Here is a 23,248-nt window from a genome sequence, read left to right on the forward strand (position 1 = left end):
TGAAATGACTAAATTAGGCTTCAATTTAGTGCTGATTATGAAACTAGCCAATGGAAATAAGCAACGAAAATAATAATTAAATATGCTCCTTATTGAAGGTTAAATCTTTAGCAACCAAATGCTAGTTAGTGGATAAGATTTGCAAAATGGTACACTACCTACAGATAGATTACTTACCCAAGCAAGAGTTCAGGTGAACGATACCACCTGGTGGCCACATATTCTGTGTAGTTAGCATTGCTCCCTTCTGATAAATTCCGTGCAAAGCCTGTATCAAGGTAATTTGAAAATGACTTGAATGTGAATATACATTTATTTTAGCATTTTATTTTTTTAAATAATTTTTTATTAAATTTTCCACCGTAATAACACAAACCACAAAGCAAAATGAAACACAAAAACAGAAAAGGAAAATTTTAGCATTTTAAGTTAAATGCTCTTTTTAAAGAAATTTATGAGCTATTTGCATGTCAGTTTTACTGCATTCCACACAAAAGCTACCTTGCCACTAGTTATTCAACATTAGCAGTCTTCAAATTTTTGTGCAAAAGGATCTTCTTTTTCCAGTTAAGTCAAGTCCTGTAGGTTATTCCACGAAGAGTAATGTAACATTAAGTGGCACAAAAACAGATCCACAGAGAAGGCATTTGTATGCTAACCCAGAAGCAGCATAAACAGAAATATAATTAGTAGTTCACGCCCCGCCTCCTTTCCAGGCCTTCTGTGGAAGGGGAGAGGCAGCAAACTGGGATTCAAGTATGCATCTCTTGCTTTCTGGAAGGTGTGGGGAAAGGAAGCTAAAGTCATTTGGCTTTCTTTCTTTCTTTCTTTCTTTCTTTCTTTCTTTCTTTCTTGTTGCTTCTATGGAATGTATGAAGTGGGTCATCCAGTTAAGTAGTAACACGAATGTTCATTCTATCAGGATTCTACTGCTGGTAGCAAGTATATCACTACAGTGGTGACTCGCAAGACGAAATTAATCCGTTCCGTGAGTCTCTTCGTCTTGCGGTTTTTTCGTCTTGCGAAGCACGGCTATTAGCGGCTATTAACGGCTTAGCAGCTTTAAGAAAAAAGAAACAAACTCGCAAGAACTAGCAAGACGTTTCGTCTTGCGAAGCAAGCCCATAGGGAAATTCGTCTTGCGAAGCACCTCAAAAAACGGAAAACTCTTTCGTCTAGCGAGGCATTCGTCTTGCAGGGCACCACTGTATTGCCTAGGAAGGGGGCTGCTTCTCTTAAAAGCCGAACCTTCAGAATAGTGAGTTTTAGCCCTAATATGCTTCTGCTGTAGAAAATGGGCATTCTTACCATGAATTCTTGTTTATGGATGGGGCTAGAGGCCACTTCTCTGATAGGGATTTCCAACTGAACCATTTGATACTGATCCATTTGCAAACACATTTGATATTTCAATAGTCTAAGTGAAACCCTACATACTTCTACATAACTGCCCAAATGAGTAAGCCTAATCTTGTGGGTGGGAAACCGTCTCAAAACAGAGCAGATGTACTAGAGCATGAAACACCATATTATAATAGCCAAGTGCATCTGTCACAATTAGTCTATGCTTAGTACTGTTCTCTCACCATTTTTACTAGCAAGAAATCGCACCTGCACAAGACATGTCTAAGCAGCTACTGCACATTGTATAAGTACAAAGCACAGCACATTTAAGGCAAAGCAGACAAACACTTCTAAAAAGCACTCATGTGTTAGCTTTGGACTCTTTCTTAAATAATAGTAAGAAACTAAGTGGAAAAAGAAAATCTTTCCTACAGGCAAAAAAAAAAAAAAAAAATCTGTAAGGAATCTTTCAGAAAAGCCTATCTGTCATTTTTACTGTGAAACTGGTAAATTTCCAAAGAATTTGGGGGGGGGGGGGGTGTTCCTGAATCATAGAATGAAAACCGCTTCTACAAAAGAAGCTAAGAAACACAAACTTACAACAGTCCTATACAAGTCTACTCTGAAGTAAGTCTCACTGTTATCAACCGAGCTTATTCTCAGGTACAGGATTACAGCCATAATGTTCTAAAAGCTCAAAAACACTGATGTATTTTGCTTTCAAATTCAATGATACTGAGTCTGATGATGAATAGAATACTGACGAGTATTTGGCTAAGAATACCACAATTATTGGCTATTGTAGCTGTCCAGGATTACTTATATGACAGAGCTCTCAAAATAGCAACCAAAATGTTTAGTGTCTGAGGCAACTCCCCTGTGAGGAAGTTACAACATTTGGGGTTTTTTACTTTAGGAAAAGGCAATTAAGGAGAGCATGGTAGAGGTATATAAGATCATGCGTGGTGGGTAAAGAACAGTTTCTCTTTCTCTCTCTCATAATACAGTGGTACCTCTGGTTACGAACTTAATTCGTTCTGGAGGTCCGTTCTTAACCTGAAACCATTCTTAACCTGAGGTACCACTTTAGCTAATGGGGCCTCCCGCTGCAGCTGCACTGTTGGCGTGCGATTTCTGTTCTCATCCTGGGGCAAAGTTCTTAACCCGAGGTACTACTTCCAGGTCAGCGGAGTCTGTAATCCGAAGTGTTTATAACCCGAGGTACCATTGTACTAAAAACACAGAAACATCTAATGGATGGTGGGATTTTCAGGACAGAGAAAGGGAAGTAATTCTCTATACAGTGGGTAGTTTAACTATGGAACTCACTTCCACAGGAGGTGGAGATGGCTCTAAAAATTAATAAAAAAAAAATAAAAAAAAATAAAAATTAGACCAATTCATGGAGACTAAAACTGCCAATGCTATTAGTCACAAAAGGTACCTACTACCTTCAAGATCATATACACTATGTCTCTGAATACTAGATAGAATGCCATAGCTGTATCTTCACACACTTAGGCATTTCAGGGCAGCTCAAGTAATTCTTCTGTATCAGCACAACAAAATTAGGTCACAATCCTATATCTATTCAGAATTCCTTTAATTCAATAGTGTCGAGTCCCAGTCAGGTGGAGCTACAATTTCTGCCATTCACGTCCCAACTTTTACTGTGGGGTGAATGCATGTGTGCATATGAGTGTATATGCATCTGTTTTTGCACTGAAATGCTAACTAGCAAACCATTCAAAGAACTGGACTATTACTAGCAAAAGAGAAAACATTTTTGTTTTTATTGTAGAAACTAATTATCCTACAAAACATGTTAAAAAGAAAAGTTTTTCAGATGAAGCAAAACAAAGAAAAGCATAGTTCAAATTACAAATTAAAAGTCATAATATACAGAGCATAAAAACAAGACACCCTTTTAAAATAAGAATGTGCTTCAAAAAATGAAAATCCTTACCAAAGTCACACAACTTCAAAATATCATTGTGGCTTATTAAGAGATTCTCTGGCTTGATATCTGAAATAATAAATGCGTAGGAAAAAATTAGCATCATAGCATTTCACTTGTTCTGCATTATTAATTGATTTATTAGTTATTTTTCACACTATTTATTTGAAATACAAAAAAAAAAAAATGTTAACAATTCTACTTTTGAGGTTGTATCAAATACTGCTGGCCGGCTCATACAACAGACTTTGCAACAGACCTTCCTCCCCTGCCCTTCCCTGCAGTCCTTTATGCACGGGCAAAATCTGCTCTAGAGGGTTGGGAGACTCACTGTTACATATTTTGGGGCATACGGGGGGGGGGGGATACAGTCCCAGAAAATAAGATGGTTCCTAAAAAAATACACCTCAGTGCCCAAGGAGAGGGTAATGAAGTTCACAAGGTAAAGAGAGGCAAAAATATGCATTAGAGGAAAGCTAAGTTTGTTGAGAAGTGTTCTTATTTCTCATATACTCACCTCTATGAACAATATCATTTTTATGACACCAATGAATTGCTTTTATTAGTTGATAAATATAGCTTTTTACTTTTTCAGGTGTAACTCCATTTGGCATTTCTTCTAGCAATTCAAGCATATTCTATGAGTTAAAGCATAATTATATTAGAGGCTAAAAAAAGTTAATCTAGATTACTACCATAATTGCAAAGTTTTAAAAAACTAATTATGCAACAACATCATGACTTATTAATATTACAGATATGTTAATCTAACCTCATTTCAGAGAAAAGTCTACACACATTCAATTTTTACAATAATCCAGAATATGGCAGTTAGTTAAGACTTCTGGTTCTGATACAAGACAACAGAAATCGGTTCTGCTTTCACAAAACTTAACAAGAATACTTGCAATAGTGTTTAAGTGACTTGTAACTTAAAACAAAGACAAATAGTATAAAAGGACGAATTTACAGTATGGCAGAACAAAGCAGAAACTTCTCTAAAGCTGGGTCTGAAAAGACTGGTATTCTGTACCAGCTACAATTTTCAGAGACGGCCTTACATAAAGTGTATCACAATGCAACAGTCAGAATGTAATCAAGACACATACAGTGACCAGATCTACTTTTTCCATTGAAGTGTACTGCTGGCACACCAGCCCAAGCTGTGCAAAAGTAATTCTGATCACTAGCTGACCATCCAGGAACAAAATCAATGGTGAGGTTGAAGCAACGGCTGGAAGTCAGGCATAGGCAAACTCGGCCCTCCAGATGTTTTAGGACTACAACTCCCATCATCCCTGACCACTGGTCCTGTTAGCTAGGGATGATGTGAGTTGTAGTTCCAAAGCATCTGGAGGGCCGAGTTTGCCTATGCCTGGCTGTAAGTGCTTTTCCACAGCTTTCTATAGCGAGTACAGAGTTTTATTTTGTTCCATTGTTATGTCTGCTTAAATAGGTTTTTGAAAGCAATTGTGTAGATAATGGGTTTTTAGTTCCTCCTCTTGTTTATACTTGCGTCAAATTGCTGTGCATGGTTTTACCCTTGTTTTTAATTTGTAATCTGCTTGGGGTAACTTTATAAATCATATCCCACATCACAATTTGTTACCAGCTTTGGGATGTTGGTTAACGGTAAAAACCATACACATGTTAAAGTTGTGATCCCATGCATGCTTACTTTGAAGTAAGTACCATTACATTAATCATCCCTGGACTATTATTTGGTCCCCAGGATTAGACCCATGGTGTGATCAGGAGCGAGCCTTGGACTACATGCTCCTTCTGAAAGGAATGAGCGCAGGATAAAGTCAAACAGAAAGTGGTCCCTCTCTCTCTAGATGATTAATTAGTTAGGATTTTGATAAAGGATTTAGGATATGGATTTATTAGGTATTCACCATATAGTCAAATTATATTTTATATTACAAACTTGTGTTCTCCAGACTTTACTCAGAGGTTTCTAGTTTTCCTTACTAAAAGGCTTACAAGATGCTGGAAGTGTTTGTCAATTAATATCTATTGTCTGTCATTGGTTACGTCAAATAGGTAAGATCAGTCTCCAACAGACAGTAAAAATACAGGGTGAGTCCTTTAAAAGAGGCCCCGTGGATACAGAGTACACATGGAGACTGTATTATTTATTAGCTGTTCTTGCAAAACACATATTATCTATAGGTGGTGAAACTACAGGTTAAGAAACAAACATTTCCTAGAAAAATAACTGAATGTAGAAGTAGCTACTAGTTAGGATTGGAAAAAGAAGTTTTGCCACTTTTGAATAGTGGCTTAATTTAAGAACTACTTGGTCAGAAAGGATTATCTTCATTTATTGTTCAAGAATGCACTAATAATTTGGTTATTTCCTGCAAGCCCACATGTCCAACTTTAAATCCTCCTAGTCCCAACTGATTTTGCTATCTTTTGGCTAGAAATGGATCTACTTTTGTGGAATAATGTAATCAAGCAAGTAGGAGCTGTTCATAATATTATTTCTGCAAGAATAAAAACTATAACAATTTTTGATGGATAAAAATAACTTCTTTTTTTAGTTTCAGGTTTAGGAACACCCAAACTAAATTTAAATTCTTTTTTTTAAAAAAAACACTTACTTTTTCTACATATTCAAACACCAAATACAGTTTTCCTCTTCTTCTGAAAGCTTCTTTCAGCTCGACTATGTTTTCCTGTTTCAAAGTACGGAGCATTTTAAGTTCTCGTAAAGTAGTTTCTTTGACCTCTTCATTTTCTAAAAGTTAAAAAGGAAAGTTGGTAAAACTAACTTTAAAAAACAAAACAAAAACCCTCCTTGTATGGAAAGAAATACATTAAAATTCTGACACCAAGGAAAGTCTACCACTATCAATCCACTATTCATATAACATTACAAATACTCCATAAATGTTAGTACGAAAGCATATTCTTAAAAACTATTATTATACTAGGGCTAAGGAAATGTATTATGATTTTTACATAGACAATGTTCGCATCTCGGAGGATAAACTAAAGAAAAACTAGAAAGATACAAGTGCCAAGTCTACTGTGGAGGTAGAGCTCTCCTTTTTCCATTCAAAAGGTATTAGAGACGTGGCAATACATAAACTTTCAGAGTCTGAAAGTTTTGTGAAGCACTAAGATACTAAGAGTTTAATTCCAATACTGTACCGTGGTTTATTGAAATCAGAAGTGAATGGTACAAAAGGTCTTAAAATAACGTGGGAGCAAGAACTGGGTTTGAAACTAGAGGAACAGGAATGGCAGGCAAGATGGAACAAACCCCCATGTAGCTAGGTCTCAGCTAGGTCCATCATACACTTTTAGACACCAGAAGACAACATTCCTCTTTATCCAGGCCTTTGGCTAATTAAAACTCTATATCCTTCCAAATGTGTTGGGGGGAGGGTTATTGCTTTGTTTTATTTTATTATGTAGTTTGTGTTCCCATTTTGTATTTTTATGTTGCCACCCACCCTGAGATCTTCATGAAGGGCAGTATACAAATTTAACAAAATAATTAGTTTATTTAAACTAATAATAAATAAATAAATAAATAAATAAATAAATAAATAAATAAAATAAAAATTAGTTGCGAGAAGAAATTTTTTTGGATGGGAAAGCAGACAGCATGAAGGGCTAAATAACCATTCTCTACTAGAACACTCCCTCCCAAGTATACAATGATAGATTGAGAAGTCTATCATTATATGTAACTGCTGGATTTTGCCCTAAGCTACACTGTTAAACATGCTTGTGATAGGTGAAACTCAACTTAGGGGAAACTACTTCCAAAGAAACATGCTCTGAAATAGGTTGAAGTTTTTCGGTCATCCAAACCTTTCCCAATGGCTTACCTGTGGTTTGTTTACTGCCAACAAACCACAATCATGCAATTAACATCACATTTTGTTTTGTCCTAAACACTTGCTGTGAAGAACCCATGCCTTTCTGACTCTGAAGAATCAGTCTGAGTGAAAAGGAAAAGCTAGGAGAGCTTTCAAGTGGAGAGTAAGAACAAGTAATACTGCTTACTGTTCTACTTTCAACAACTGCCTGACAGGTGGAATGTCAGCAGGCGAGTCTATGTGTTAAGAAAATGCTGTACCAGGAAGGAAGGGTGTTGCCTGATGAATATCCATCAAATATGTACCCTGCCTCTCACCCACTGCAGCAGGAGAGAACAGCAACACACCAGCAACCTGAGTAACAGAGCAATTTCAGCTTCAGTAAGCTGGCAAAACTTACCCTAGGTTAATTTACCCCCATTCCAAACTTCATTTGGGAAGAATTTGACGTACACTGCCCTTTTTTGCAGGTTAAGTTCCACTGGGGTACTAGTTCAGGGAACCCAGCTAAAAGGCAACCCATCCGCAGCCTCAGAACACCCCTTTGTGGGCCTTACACCACCTTAACTTCCACCCGCTGAGCCAGGGCGAAAGACTTATGCCAACATAGCTCTAGCTGAAACTCCAAGGTGTCAGGTTTAGATTGCTTTAAATGTGTTTAGGATGGCAGCCCAAGTTTCAATTTCCATTTATCAAAAATAGTATGGTGTCTTAAAGCTGCCTAATTGAAAAAAGTAGGCCATTTAATAGTAAAATTATGGAACAGGATCATTTTGATTGGAAATCAATTGGGTAGTTTGTAAAGGTCTGATTTGAAAGGGAAATATGGGTGGGATGCAAATTGAAATTTTTATTTCAGGTGATCTGGATAGGAATTAAATGATTTATCCAAATGAAATTTGAATTCTAGTGATTATTTCTAAATTTGCACATGCAAATTCTATCCCTGTTTAAGTCCTTTTCTTTGTTGTGCATATCCTCTTTTTTTGGAGATATATAAGTGCCTACACTAAGTACAGGCCTTTATCCACTTCTTATAAGCAAATTGATGTGTTTTCCTAACCTTAAAAGCAATTCTTTCTCATACACGTGTGGGTCTCAGGTGGTACATCTCCATAGTTTTGGGCATTGCACTTGGATGAGGTAAAAAAGTACCTTACTTCACCAGTCTTAAAGGGAACCAGGCAGAGGGCATTTTCAGTAGTGGCACCTGCCCTGTGGAATGCCCTCCCACCAGGTGTCAAAGAGAAAAACAACTACAAGACTTTTAGAAGACATCTGAAGGCAGACCTGTTTAGGGAAGCTTTTAATGTTTAATAGATTATTGTATTTTAATATTCTGTTGGAAGCCGCCCAGAGTGGTTGGGGAAACCAAGCCAGATGAGTCGGGTATAAATATTATTATTATTATTATTATTATTATTATTATTATTATTATATCTCACATAGGATAAAAGAGAATTTCACTCCCGAATATTTACACAAAGAAATCGGGAACATAGTAAGCTAGTTACAACTTTAATTCACGATTCTGTGAATCTGGGACGATCAATTATATGCCTGCTGCTTTCCCCTGAATTATGTTTGTGATGGAGTATGACATGACATTGACAGACTATGTCATTTCCCCTGAATTATGTTTGTGATGGAGTATGACATGACATTGACAGACTATGTCAGCATCTGTGACAAACTGATAATGAAAAAGGCCTTTTGAGATGAGAGAGCAAGTTTAAATAATTTATACAGAGCAGTTAAAAACTGTGAATCTGTATGAAATAAACTAGTATTATATCAACGGCCCTATTGAAATCAAGAGTCCCATGTTCTCTAGTTAAAAATTCAAGAACTGAAGATTAATAAGATAAGAGTTTATTTCTATATTGGATATGAAAGCAAGTTTCTCAAAATTATAAGATCTAATTGCATCAGTTAAATCATTCTTAGTAAGTTTGAAGATCTACATGACATACAGACAGATGGGCGGGGTATAAATAATAATAATAATAATAATAATAATTATTATTATTATTATTATTATTGACTGCAACATAAAAAGTTTAACCTTCCTCCCTGAAAATAAAATTAAAGGGAGCCATAAGTACCAAAAATAAAAGTTAAAATCTGTTCATAATGTGGAAAGCATACAGGTTTAACACTAAACATCTAACATTGTCTCAGCAGAAGCTTTGGAACAAATCTCGTTAGGTCCCCTTTGCCACACAAAAGAGTTAGCTTTTAAGTAGCTATTGTGAGTCTCGGAAATAGTCAATGCTTAACACAAACGACACTAAAATAAGCATTATATAATGGGACAGATTTTTATCTTAAGACACAAAGCCTGCTGAATTCCATCACCAATGCATTGATATATGCAAGTGGAAAAAAATACCTTCACTGTCTTTGAACTTCTTAATGGCCACAATTTCATGTGTTTCCTATAAATAAAAAAGGCAGCAAAATCAGCTCTTTGTCAAACCACACAAATATCCCACCATCCAATAAACATCAAGGTTCTGCAATAAACGCTTACTTTCAGTTAGTATCTAGTTTTGTGTTCCAAATCTGTGAAGGCCTAGAAATGTTGTAGTTAAAAGCAGGGCTTTTATAGCCGTCCCCAAGGTTACAAGAAAAATTCTCGCTCAGAGGTTTGCAGTTCTTCCATTGTATTGGATTTTTAGTGGAGAATGTAAAGATCAGCTTTTTCACTTGGCATTTGAGCTGGCTGGCTAGTCTTTCTGGATCAACTAAATAGACATTATGTTAGTTTTTATGAGGTTTTATATTTGCTCGAATCCAAAGGGCCCGTTGCATACAGGAACACCTTTCAGCTAGTGCAAGGGGAGGAACTCCTTCCGCACTTTTTACCAAGTTCTCCTCTCATTGCAGCCATCACACCATATCATGTTATGACATGAGGGCTCTCCAGCTCTCAGAAGTGGATTTTCAGGGCTGCAGGAGGAGGAGGAAGGTGTGAAAGCCTTTTCATGTGACCAAAACTCTACTTACACCCATGCCATGGGTGGTTGCTATTGTTATGGCAAGGTGTTTGGGTTTTTGTTTTCTTTGGTAAGCCACCAGGAGCCTTGGAGATGTGGCACAGAAATTAAAACAACAGTAAACATACTTTCAAAGAAATAAAGTAAATTAAAAATGAAATTAGAAGGAAAAAATACTTTTAATCACCAGGTGCAATGCAATATATGGATACACTTAATATATTACTATTCTTAGATTGATACCTGGCATTAAATCAATCTTTTGAGAATTAAATAAAGGTTCATAGTATGAGATAAGCATCACAAGCATTTGAAGCTTGTTCAATTGGGATTACTTGTCTAAAACTAAATACCATCCTAGATCCTTTGGATAAAACAGGATGCCACTTTGGGAGGTTATTTTATGTATGTGTGGTTCTTCTAGAATACAAGTAAGAAAACCTCTGGTGCTTGGGCCAAATTAAAGTCACCAGGCCTATTGTGGCTCACTAGGCTGTCTCCCCCAGCCACGATCAGGGATAGGCAAAGCTATGGCTATAAAAAAAAATCCAGAACCCTAGAGTATGCTCCTGTTTGTTCCTTTGCAAGCAAAAGGCTTCCACTGTTTCAAGTGGGTGCCAAATACAAGACTCAAATCAGATCCACCATTGTATAATGTCAGGTGATTTGATGTCAGTTTTGGCTTGTAGAAGGCTGACCACAACAGGATCCAGCTCTCTGGCCAAAAGTGGCTCCATGTCCCTTTCTACCAGAACATTCAAAAGAGATGATCCAACGAATATTAACACTGAACAGAATCACTTTGCCACTTTCTACCATATTAATTACCTAGTTCTGAATAGTGAGTCTTCTCGTCAAATTGCACAGACTATGGTATAAAAGCTGTGAGCTTCTATTCATGCTAAACAGGTTGCACAGTACCAACACTGAGAATTCAGGTGATTTCTTACTAAATAATCAAGAGCATATAGAGTAAAAGCCAAACAATTAACAATATATATTCTTGATGCTATTCCAATAATTAACTACTCCCTGCAAAAGCTGAAATACAAGAACTGCACAGGAAGTTGCTTTATCAGAAGCTAGGCAGAAAGTCATAACAATCTACAGATGGCACTGCTTGTGAATTACTCTTTACATAATCATGGCAGTATTCCATATTTGCCATAAATGTTAATTAGTTTCCGGAAGACAAGTTCTACACTTGGTGAAGATGTAAGCTATGGAAGATTGTAAATTAGTAAGCAAGCTCTTGACTTTTCAATAATCCTGTTTTGACTAGGGAGGGTTCCCCCCCCCCCCGGCACCAGAATTCATACACTCTGGCCTTTTGGTCACTTCTAGTGCTAATCTTGTGATCCTTCAAGTGTAAGACAGGCCCATCCCACACATAACTTCCCTGTGTTTATCCAGGTTGAAGATGGTGGCATATAAGAATCATTTAACAAAAAAGTTTTTTGTTTAACAAGCTGTGTTTTAAAAGGCTTCCCTATTCACCCAGCTTCCAAAAAGCCAAGAAATTGCAGCTCTTAAGGGCCACACCCTGAACAGACATATCATTTAAGCAATAGTGCCGTAAGAGACACTGCACCTGCTACTCTACTGTCTATAGAGCCCTTGTCCAAGGAAAAGGAGATGACCACTGCTGAGATGACCAGTTGGCAACGCTCCAGATAATGTTATTTCCTATTCATAATATACTGATTCTAACCCAATAAAGGCTTTGAACATTCCATGTATTGTTTCTCTGTCAGCAGGCACTGGTACACACGGGTTCTTCCCCCACACCCTCTCTAGTATGATTTAGCTTCAGCTGGCCTCGGGATAGGATTCTGAGTGGGTGGAGTGAACGTGAACCATGATGAGCTCAGAAGTAGTAGTCCCTCTTCTCTATGCTCAATCAAGCACCCTGTACTGTGAGGAGAGGGGGCAGTCCTCTAGATAATTTACTACAGTCAAAGACCAGCTCACATAACATAACACAATAAAAAACAGCGTTCATAAAGATAAAATATACAATCGGAACAGATTGCAGCAATAGCTCATGAGTTAAAACTGAGATATATACATACACCTGTACAACTGACATTTGGGCTACCATAAAAAATTGACCCTGAGGCGCCTCAAAGGGCAACTTCTGCATTTCCTTAGTAAGCTATTTTATTCTAGAGGATGATCTGCGCCTACAAATCTGGGCACAGAATCTGGCTACCAGTCAGGTCATCTTATGATCTTTGCCTAAGAGGAGAGAATTAAGTTTAGACTTGTCTGAAAGATTGGCGAGCTTCTTCAGCAAAGGGTCAATGGTGTCTCTATGAATCTCAACATAAAAAGTAGGGGGCAGTCCTCTCAGAGTGCACAAATAGGTGGGTACTGCTGCCAGGGTATATGAGCCAGCCTGGTGGAGAAGGGCTGGGCTGGTTATGTGGGTTGCCAAGAGAGGGGGTGGGCCAAAAGGGCTGGTTCTCCCATGGGGGAGGCAGACTATTATTTTATGCAACAGTACTAATTGACCTAGGTGTGCCTGGGTGTCTAGGTCTGTAGGAATGCCACCTAGCAGGGACACCTCCTTCATTTTGACTGATATGCCAGCCCTGCCAGGTAGCATTCCAGCAATTGTTAATTATGCCTCTTGTTGCCACTATTTGCCTTGGGTTCCTCAGACTCCCTTCCTGAAAGAGTTCTGTATATTCTGGCCCACTCCCATTGGATGCTTGATAAAAATCTTTTTTCCCTTCAGTAGGTCTTGACCCCGTTCCACAGAGGGCTGTGAAAGCACCTCTCCAGGGCTCTTGCCTAGAGAGCTATGTAAGCTCTCTGTATTCTACTCAAAAACAGTGGCTGTGAGTAGCATAAAGGGTATTCAAGGTAGAGGCTAGCAATACAGTCATACCTCGGGTTAAAGTAGCATTGGGATGAATATTTTCGGATTGCGCTCCGCAGCTACCCGGAAGTAACAGAGCGCGTTACTTCCAGGTTTCGCCGCTCGTGCAGACGCTCAAAATGACGTCACACGCATGCGTGGAAGCGCCAAACTGCAACCCACATGGGCGCATGCATGTGGACGCAAGATGCGTTCACTTCTGGATGCGAACGGGACTCTGGAACAGATCCCGTTTGCATCCAGAGGTACCACTGTACAGGGGTAACTGCTAACTGTGGCATTGGGCCTTATAAAGTGTAATCTTGCATTCTGTCTGTATTGTGTGGCAGAGGGCTGTGATCAGTGGGCAGCTGCATTCTTCTCCATAGATCCCACGGGTATATAGGCCATTTTCTGGTTGTGAGTTTCCCCACTACCAGACACAGGGGACACTGGCCATTCTGCCAGTGTATCTTTGGTCTGAAATAACATGAACACAGATTGCGAAAAGACTGCAACTAAGATTGATTATATGAGTTTAAATTGATTATTTTATTAATTGTTGACTAAATTTGCACACACATATGGAAAGAATATTTCTGAAGCAAGAAGGTATCAGTTATTTATTATACATGTCTCATGGCATAGTGCTCTGTGAGAGTCCAAATCTACCTCAGCACCTGTATTGCAGGACAAAAGATTTCTGCCTAGCCTACTTTCAGTTTACACCAATAATGTACAGTAGAATGGCTGCATACCTGCACTGCAGGGAGTTGGACTTGGTGTCCCTTCCAACTCTACAATTCTATGCTTCTGTGACCATGGTTCAAACTCTTACAACTAAAACAAGCCCACTGCAAACGATGGATTGTGAACCTGTTTTAAGCCACAAATATTCAATTCATACGAAAGCAGTCAAGATTTATGGAATATGAAATTAAACGTGGCATAAATTCTTCTTCTGGAGGAGAAGGGAGCTCATGAATTCAAGCCTTCACTACAGCTCATTCTACCTTGCACACTTAGCACTATATACAAGCCAGCTGCAAATGTCCTTGAGCATCTCAAGAAGCACTTCAATGCAAAGTCTCTCCCAGAGTCAAAAATCTCAAGCGGCTTGGGAGAAAAGGATTATGTCTTCTATAAAACAGAAGGCCAAGAACACAACAACCCCTGACTAGCAAAGTGACCAGATAACATCCTTGAGATATTTTTCAGTTTTTTCATCATATTAAATAAAACATTCTCAATAGGACTCAATAAAAAGTAAAATTGTCACATACACACTTCTCTTCCCCTACTAAAAAAAACCAACCCACACCAAACACACCCAGTGAATATTCTTATCTTCTTCCAACCACCTTACAATTTATTCACTATCAATCACACAAAATCTCACAGAGATAAAATTTAAAAGGGCAGTGCCAACACCCAGTTCCCTCACATTCAAACGAGGCAATGGAAGTGCTGAATTGGTGCCTGGAATCAGAAGGAGGCTGGATGAAGGCCAATAAACTGCAGCTCATTCATGATAAAATGGGCTGGTGGTTTCTTTATTCTGACAGATGGTGTTCAACCTGTTCTGAATGGGGTTGCACTCTCTATAAAGGATTGCATTTGTAGTTTGGGAGTCCAATGCTGGACTCAACACTGCCAAGAAAGGCCACTTGTCTCTGTGGCAAGGAGCACCTTCAATTGTTTTAGACACTGAACAAGTTATGGTCTCACATTAGGCAGAGAGCCTGGTCTCAGTTATCCAAGCTTTGGCAATACCGAGGATTGACTACTATAATGTATTGAACATAGGGCTGCCTCTGAAGATTACGTGTAAACTTCCATTAGCTCAAAATCCAGGCATCCTGCTGTTGACTGAGGCTAGTCAGTGAAAACACCACTCCAGGATTTTAAGCCCAACATACTCATATTTGACTTCAAAGAGTAATGATTTGACTTCAAGATATTGTAGAGCTCAAATAGGTGCAGAACAGGGCACCCAAAAGGTTCATTGGGTCAAAAAAGTCCCCTGTAATGAAAGATTCTAAACTTTCTAGTTTAAAAAAAAGGGGAGCACAATTGAGGTGAGGGAATAACACAACAAAGGTGTAAAAAGATTATGCACAGTGTGCAGAAATAATTTTTCTTCGTGTCTACTGTTCTGTTTTACATTTAATTACAACACTTGGTTGAGTGGCTTTCTATTTAGTTTTAAATTATTTCTAAATCTTCATCTTTTGCCATTTCTATTACACAATAATTTCAATATAAACACCTCAAAAAGTTTTGATGGGCTGTCTCAGCACAGTGAAGTCAGCAAAATAATTTAAGTTAAAAATAAATAATTAAAGTTACAAATGAATGCACTACATTTCTGAACAATTATCCTATTTTCTACGACAGATTAATTTATATCTTTGTCTTCTTACAGTCTTTGGTGGCTATCTGGTCATATTTTCATCTGTCATGTACTTCAATACTGTTTTATCCCTAGCTTTCATATTGTTAGTGATTTGCTTTTCAAATCTTTCTTGGCCTATTTTACTGGAAACTTAAGATTTTATCTTTCCAGTATTTGCACTCTTTTACATTACAGTGGTGCCCCGCAAGACGAATGCCTCGCAAGACGGAAAACCCGCTAGACGAAAGGGTTTTCCGTTTTGGAGGTGCTTCGCAAAACGAATTTCCTATGGGCTTGCTTCGCAAGACGAAAATGTCTTGCGAGTTCCTGCGGGGTTTTTTTCCTTTCACCCCCTTTTCTAAGCCACTAAGCCGCTTATCTGCTTATCCGCTAAGCCGATAAGCCGCTAAAAGCCGCTAATAGCGCTAATAGCACTAATCCGCTAAGCCGTCAATGGGCTTGCTTCGCAAGACGAAAAAAACACTAGACGAAGAGACTCGCGGAACGGATTCTTTTCGTCTTGCGAGGCACCACTGTACCTTCATTCAGAAGCAGAAAATGGATAAGGTTCTTTCATATGAAAGAACAAAGTGCTAGAGTAAACACTAATGCTGATTAGATGCAGATATGTGCTAATCACAGTATTTCATATTGTTCTCAGAACTTCAGATTAAAGCTTCATTCACGTATACTGAACTACATTTATTGAAAGCAGCACCGCCGGTATTACATGCAACACCAGTTGTGTTTGTGGAAACATTTTCACACACCTGTATGCTGCAATCCTAGGCACACTTGCTTAGAAAACATAACATTGGGATTTAAAACCAGTGATACTTCTTTCCAAAATAAATAAGCTGAGGATCTGGATAGAAATGTTGAGAATCAGTGCTCTTCAATACATTCACTTCATGCGATTATTTCATGTTCTCAGTAACTTCACAGGAGCTAGCTTTTGGACTAGGTTTTTTCATCTTGTTTAACATAAGATATGTAGTGGCTTTTGAGCCTGACTGGTTTGAGCAGTTTTTTAAATCAGAGATGTCATTTTTCATGGAACTGCAGGCAACTCAGCAGTCTTCTGCTGAGTAACTTAAATGCTAAGCAGGTGGAAGACATGAAAAATACGTCTGTGCAAATCAGACTACAGACAGTGAAATTGTGATTGAACATCAAAAGGCTTATGTTTCTATCCCCCCCCCATATTATGAGGTTAGATATACATGGCTATTTCACCCATACTTTTGAAAGTAGGCAACCAAAAAAATGAACACAAGGTTCAGAATTATACACATAGCTTGTGCACAATTAAAAGAAAATGCTCCTTTAAGTACTAGTGATGACTTGCATAACAAAGTGGAACTTCTTACTTTTTTAAAAAAACAATGGTTCCTTATCATGAATCAGAAACTTTATAAAATGCAGCTTTCTTTTTAAAAAACATGGTTCCCCCTTTTCTCTAATGTTCTTTGAAACTTAGCTACCACAAGGAGCTTACTGTAAAATCCTCTGGAGGACATAGGATTTGGTCCAACACAAATCAAAACAACAGGTGGGATTCAATTAATGAGTCTCCTTAGCAATGAGTCCTCTGTGCAAGGGCTTGGACAGCATGTGGGGAAAGAGTGGAAGAGTGTTCTGCCCAGCAAGTCCCTGAAGAAAGGGATACCTTCACACAAATATAAACAAGTCTTAAAGGAACTCCCTTCTGCCTTTACCTCACAGCAAAACCCTTCCCTCTACTGAGACAAGCCCTAGTTTATGATTTGTGCTTGCTCTGCAAACCAGAATCAAATATTAGTTTGGTTCAGACAAAACAGTAGACAATGGGTTGCCTCAAACTAGGAAGAGAGGGAAGAAGGGAGGAAAGAAGGGATGCCAAATCAGCTCTGCATATGGTAGCAATTTACTCTAAATTCCATCTATACAATTTCATCATGGGAACTTGAATTACACAGCTTAAAAGTATTTTTCTTACCTTGTGCCTGCACTTAAGAACAACTCCATAGGCTCCTAGACCACCATTTTAAAAAAGAGGGGGGGAAAGAGGTTAGCCACCAGAAGGCAGGAATTGCTATATATACAAGCATACATAAATAAAATATACCCACATACCCCTCCTCATTATTTAGACCAAATGCTGTAACATTTAGTAATATGAGGCAACTCTGAATATACTGAAAATTGGCTAGTAAGTTTTCAAATTCTTTGATTCTTTTACATAGTTTGAAACCATGGATGCTTGTATCTTTCAACAGAAAGCAGAACTCTATAAAGGAATAAACACATGCACACAAATGTACTTTTGAATGTCTGCAGCATAAAAATACAGAGGTGATAGAAATGCTGTTATATCATCAGCTTTATTTCTAAGGAGTAATAAGCAAACGTTGGACCAGCAAAGCTTACGCAGGGAAGCTTTGGCTGTCCAACAATAATATATACTTTCCTTTACATTAAAAGTGTCTAAAAGCATTTCAGAAATTAGTACCAAGATGCTACGTTATTAAGTAGACGAGTCTGCATTCAGAAATCAATCTGCCAAACACAGTAGAACATATCCTTTTCTACTGTCCATTGTACAACCAGCAACTCAAACGCGTTCTGTCCCCTTTCTTGGGTAGTCTAACATCACGGCACAATGAAAATATCAGATTCTATCTGTCTGACATTAACCTGGAAGTAACTGCAAGGGTGGCTGAGTTTTTATTAATAGTATCTCTCAGAGTGGTGAATGGCACTAGTGAGCGGGAAGAAACTCCAATGAAAATCCTCGTTACTACATATTTTTACATGGCTGTTTAACCCGGAAGTAATTGCAAGGGTGACTGAGTTTTTATTAATAGTATCCCACAGAGTGGTGAATGGCACTAGTTAGTGGGAAGAAACTCCATTGAAAATCCTCGTTATTACATATTTTTACATGGCTGTTTATTGGTATATATTTTAAAATTTTACATATGGATGTTTTATGATGGCCTATATTTGGCGAAGCAAGCATCTAGAAATTTGAATTAGTTTATTCACTACTGACATGTGATTTGCACACACTGTTACACAAAAAAGAAATGCATGTTAATGCTAGGGATCAAAAATGGAGCCAGGAAAATAATGCACTTGGCAACAACATTCTCTTGCAAAAGGAAAAGGAACAGCCTTGTCTCTTAAGGGTTTCTGGACATTGGGCAAGCACTGCATACTTTGCAAGCTCGATAGAGCAGACGGGTTCTTCCTGAGCTCGCATGAAAGTGTATAAAACAGTGAGACAGCTTGTTTTGAGTGATTATGATTAAGGAGAGGCCCCATCCTTTTCTAGGCTTCAGAGAAGCAGCGGAATTCCCTCCCTGCTTCATACACCAAGATTTAGAGCGGGGAAATAAAGAAACACTATTAGCTATTAGAATATCGATATTATGGTATGTAGGTATGTAGGGTGTGTGTGTGTACACCACTTTTTATTTCTAAAATATATCTAAAATATATACCAAAGCTCTTTATACAGCCATAAAAATCACAATAAAGATACAACACACACAATCAATTTTTCTATTTTTAAAAAAATCAATCGCAGTAAATGAGGGACATCCAGAAATAGCAGTAGTGGTCAGGACTAAATAGAAATAGTTTTAATTGTAGGCCAGCATCAGTGCCTGTCTAATCTCAGTGGGGAGATCATTCCACATGATAGTTACCACCTCCATGAAAACCCCTCCACATCATTCCTGGATGTATGGTATGGTGATATGGACAAAAGGACCTCCCTGAAGATCCCAAGGACCAAGATGAGACTACCTAAGGCTACCTGGTCCCAAGCTGTTTAGGGCCTTATTACACTAATGTTGTAACAGAACATTGTCTGTCAGAAGAGAATATGCTAGCAATAGATACCGTTAGAGAGAGGAAAAAAAAAAATTGAAGGCTGTATGATAGTTAATGCTTCCCATAGTGGACAGTTATTCTCCTTCTCTCCAGAAAAAAGATTTTGTAGGTTGCTTGTAGAGTTTTTTAAAATTTATTTTGGCAGATACCTAGGAGTCTGCATAGCCTGCGCACCAGTAGCTTCCTCATACCATCATTAGCTCTCTCTCTAAAAAAAAGCATTATCTTGTCCCTAACTATTAAGAATACGTTGAAAGCACAAAGAGGTGATTCAGAAGTCAAAAGAGTGCATGATGTTAGATGTTGTGTTATTAGTTAAAGTTTAGTGGTGTTATTGGGGTATTTTTTTGTTTGTATGTCCTAATTGTTTCTTTTTCTTTAATGTTTTGTGTAAAGTGATTTGCAATAAAAAATTTTTTTTAAAAAAAACTTGTCCCTAACTATAACCATATTTGGAGGTCCAAAAGAGATTCCTGTAGACACCATCTTATTTTTATTCTCCCTCTTGTTATGTCTGTGCACCTTCATGCACGTAGTCCCAAAATGAACTGAAAAAGGATACAACAACAACAACAACAACAACAATTTTATTATTTATATGCCGCCCATCTGACTGGGTTGCCCCAAGCACTCTAGGTGGCTCGCAACAAAATATTAAAAACACAATAAAACATGTGCTTACCTTCACCAACAACCCCAAGGATCTCAAATTTATTCATCACATTACCAATATTAGGAATCTTCATGAAGACAAATTCCTCATGGGACAACCGTCACACAACATGGCATAGAGAAAAGCTGAAGGCTTTGCAGACTGAAGAGAAGGTTTTTGATAGTAGAGTCTATCAATATAGATTTCTTCTTTCTTACAGTCATGTATTTAACTTTGTGGGAGATTCCTGTGCAGAAATAAAATAAGTGGCATCAGCTAACACTGTTTCACAAAACAATCAATGGCAGATTCACTATATCGTCAATTATTTGCACTCCAGAAGTTATGACTCAAACCCCATCAAAAGAGACACACACTTTTTACAGAAAAATAATTCAAGAAGCTTCAGCCCAGTTTTACATTGTGGTTAAAACAGAAGCACAGCATGCTGTCCTTTGATCGTTCAAGTTGTTAAGAGCTAGAGAAGTGCACAAAGGCCTGGGTGTACAGATGTTGTCATGATGCTTATGCCTCAAGTGCATCATTAGCCATCCTGTACAAGCAGTAACTATTTCACGTGGGGGTTCCATTCCTGGCTACCCATACCACCCACACCCCATTCTGCCCTCTTCTGGGTCCAAAAGGACCCACACGTTGGAAATTATGCATCAGTTGGATGCGCCTAAAATTCCACCTGTATTTGAAGGCAGACTGTAATGTTGCTTTGGAAAAGAGGATACTTGCAGTTGCATGGTATATGCAAAGCATGCTACCCCTAGGTGGTGGCTAGGAGTATCCCAAATGTTTTAATATTAATTCATAGTTTTAAAGAAACCATGAAAAAGTTTGATACTGTATTTTTAAAGTTTGAGAATACGTAAAGATAAGTGTCATTATTAAGTTAAATGAAGTTAAAAAACTAAGATGTAGCATCATTCCAATAAAACATTTTACGCAACTGGACCAATACCATAGAATCATAGAATCATAGAGTTGAAAGAGACCACAAGGGCCATCGAGTCCAACCCCCTGCCAAGCAGGAAACATGGCATGGTTTTAATTAAAAAAGTAAAACAATAAAATCATACAATATGAGCTCTTTAAGTGCAGAATGGGGAGGGAGGCACTTTGTAACACAATCAAAGCTAAAGTAAAGCTTTACACAAAGGAAGAAATCAACCAAATTGACTGAGGAACAAATTATCTTTACATATCTGCCCTGGAAACAGAGAAGCTCATGTGAAACAAGACTTGAGGGTAGGAATGAATCTAAATAATTAAATAAGCATATGCGTATAGATCAATGAACCAATCTGTTGGGCTTTGCAACCCTAAAAACAAAGCTGCATTGCTATTTTTAGTGCACCCAAATACAGGTAATGTGTAACTTATGCACATTTATTTACAATTTATTTACAAGCCTATCAGATACAACCAAAATCAGCAGTTACCAATATAATGCAGTACGTGGTTTATAATTTTTTTGGTAACTTATATGGAATGAGATACAATGAACAAATGTTTCATTTCTTAAATGAAATGCTGCAATATCAATATGGTATAGCATCTTACACTGGCCTGGAAGGATTGCTTAATATTACTTAAAAGTAAAATAGCACTTTACTAATGCTTCAAGGTAAATTACTTCACTTGTTTTTAAGCTCAATTATTGTGCTGAAACCACTCGTGTTTCCTATTTTTTAAAAAATAAAAACCTAGCTGATCTGGGATTATTTTTTTTGAAAAACAACCCTCCCTGCTTAATAAATTTAACAAAAGCATCCTGTCACAATGCTGGAAAAACAGTTGCAGCTTGGGTGTTTTATTCATATGTGGTGGTCATTATAAGGTTTATTGGGAAACTGAACTGATCATGGCTCAAATGAGTGATATAGACCACAGGATTTCTCTTTGTTCCATCTACTCTACAGACATCATTGATCTCATTCAGAAGGACCTTGTAACTTACCTTACGATGGAAGAAGACCTTACAACTGTTTGATACTGGAGAACTCTAAATGCTGATTTGTTTTAAATGTGGTTTAAGCAGGTATAGGACTTGATATTAATGGAAAAACTGACTTACAAAGCTGAAGACCAAAGGAACGACACACGATCAGACAAATTTAATAAACATGGTTCAGCTTTATTTACTAAGCAACTACAAAAGAACATAACTATGGACTACCAGCAACTTTCGGGGACATAGGGAAATATACTTTTATTTGAAGGAGAATTATCTGTGTGTATTTGAATGGAATTGGGGCTTGGGAGGTGGGTAGGAAGGAGTTTTTCTTTTTGATTATGTTTATGTATTATGAAAATGACAAAGCAGCTTTTAAAAAGAAGGCGACGAACAAGCATTAAAAAGATCGCAGAACAGCTGCGTTTTTAACATGTTCTTCTTAAGGTCTAAGATTATTCCCACTTTTCAGAAAAGGGGTGGGGCTATTTGTTTGTTTGTTTTTGGAAGGTGAAAACTATAACCTGCAAAGTTGTGCTTATCCTAATACAGCAAAGCTAGAAATCTGGTTATATTTGGTAGTCAGTATATATGCAACAATGTTGCTGACTATCGCTTCTTCCCCTGAGAGTTGTCCTGTAGGGTGTGCAGGGATTAGTTCTGTCTCCAAACCTTTTATTCTAATCAACAGCAAGTTCAATTAAAAAAGGTAGATAAAAACATACTAACAGAGCAATCCTAGCTGGGGCGGGGGGAGATCAGAGCAGCAGACCACTGTTGCATATGAAGCCTTTCTGGTTCCTACTATCAGAGTGGAATGGCAGTGGAGCAGATACCAATTCTAAAACAATTTCCTATTTAACTGTACTTCTTTCTTTTTCCTTTTTTTAAATGTCTACATGAAATTGCTGTAGGTTGTTGAGTTTATAGAATGCAGTTTCTTCAATATGCTGATGAAACTGAACTAGAGATTGTGAAAAAGACTGATCATCCCAGGCTAATCAAGATAAAAGACTTTAAAATTGCACTGAATTTTATGGCAGATGGGGATCTGTTTGACAAAATTCTGTATCCAAAAAGATGAAGCAAATCTTGTACAGACATTGGTGTTCCCTTGATCTGGACTGGGAATGGGCCCCAGTGTTACTTACTCCCTCCTGTCAAGCCAACTCTCTTCATGCCTCCTGCTCCTAGTCATAGTTCACAATTACAGCTCTATCCATATTAGTCATGGTTATTTCTAACCTGCATAGGCCCCTACCCAAGCACTTGATCAACTCTAGCTATAGCTTGTTTCATGTAATTTCTACTAAGCCATTTTATGGTTCAAATCAGAAGGGAATACACATTATTCAGT

General features: G+C 37.9%; 1 protein-coding gene across 4 annotated transcripts in view; it reads right to left on the reverse strand.

The window, feature by feature from the left end:
* The window catches only part of CDKL5 (cyclin dependent kinase like 5), a 67,504-nt gene that overhangs the window by 33,061 nt on the left and 11,195 nt on the right, over positions 1–23,248 (reverse strand). For all 4 annotated transcript variants that reach the window (XM_081859061.1, XM_081859062.1, XM_081859059.1 and 1 more), the window contains exons 2-8: positions 19,959–20,175; positions 17,376–17,410; positions 9,533–9,578; positions 5,911–6,047; positions 3,819–3,939; positions 3,311–3,370; positions 178–268 (exon numbers count right to left, since the gene is read on the reverse strand). In XM_081859061.1, the coding sequence (XP_081715187.1) occupies positions 178–268; positions 3,311–3,370; positions 3,819–3,939; positions 5,911–6,047; positions 9,533–9,578; positions 17,376–17,410; positions 19,959–20,022 (554 nt within the window). In that variant the 5' untranslated portion in view covers positions 20,023–20,175. The remainder of the gene's footprint in view (positions 1–177; positions 269–3,310; positions 3,371–3,818; positions 3,940–5,910; positions 6,048–9,532; positions 9,579–17,375; positions 17,411–19,958; positions 20,176–23,248) is intronic.

This window comes from Podarcis erhardii, assembly GCF_964252035.2.
Source record: "Podarcis erhardii genome assembly, chromosome: 4".
Classification (NCBI taxonomy): domain Eukaryota; kingdom Metazoa; phylum Chordata; class Lepidosauria; order Squamata; family Lacertidae; genus Podarcis; species Podarcis erhardii.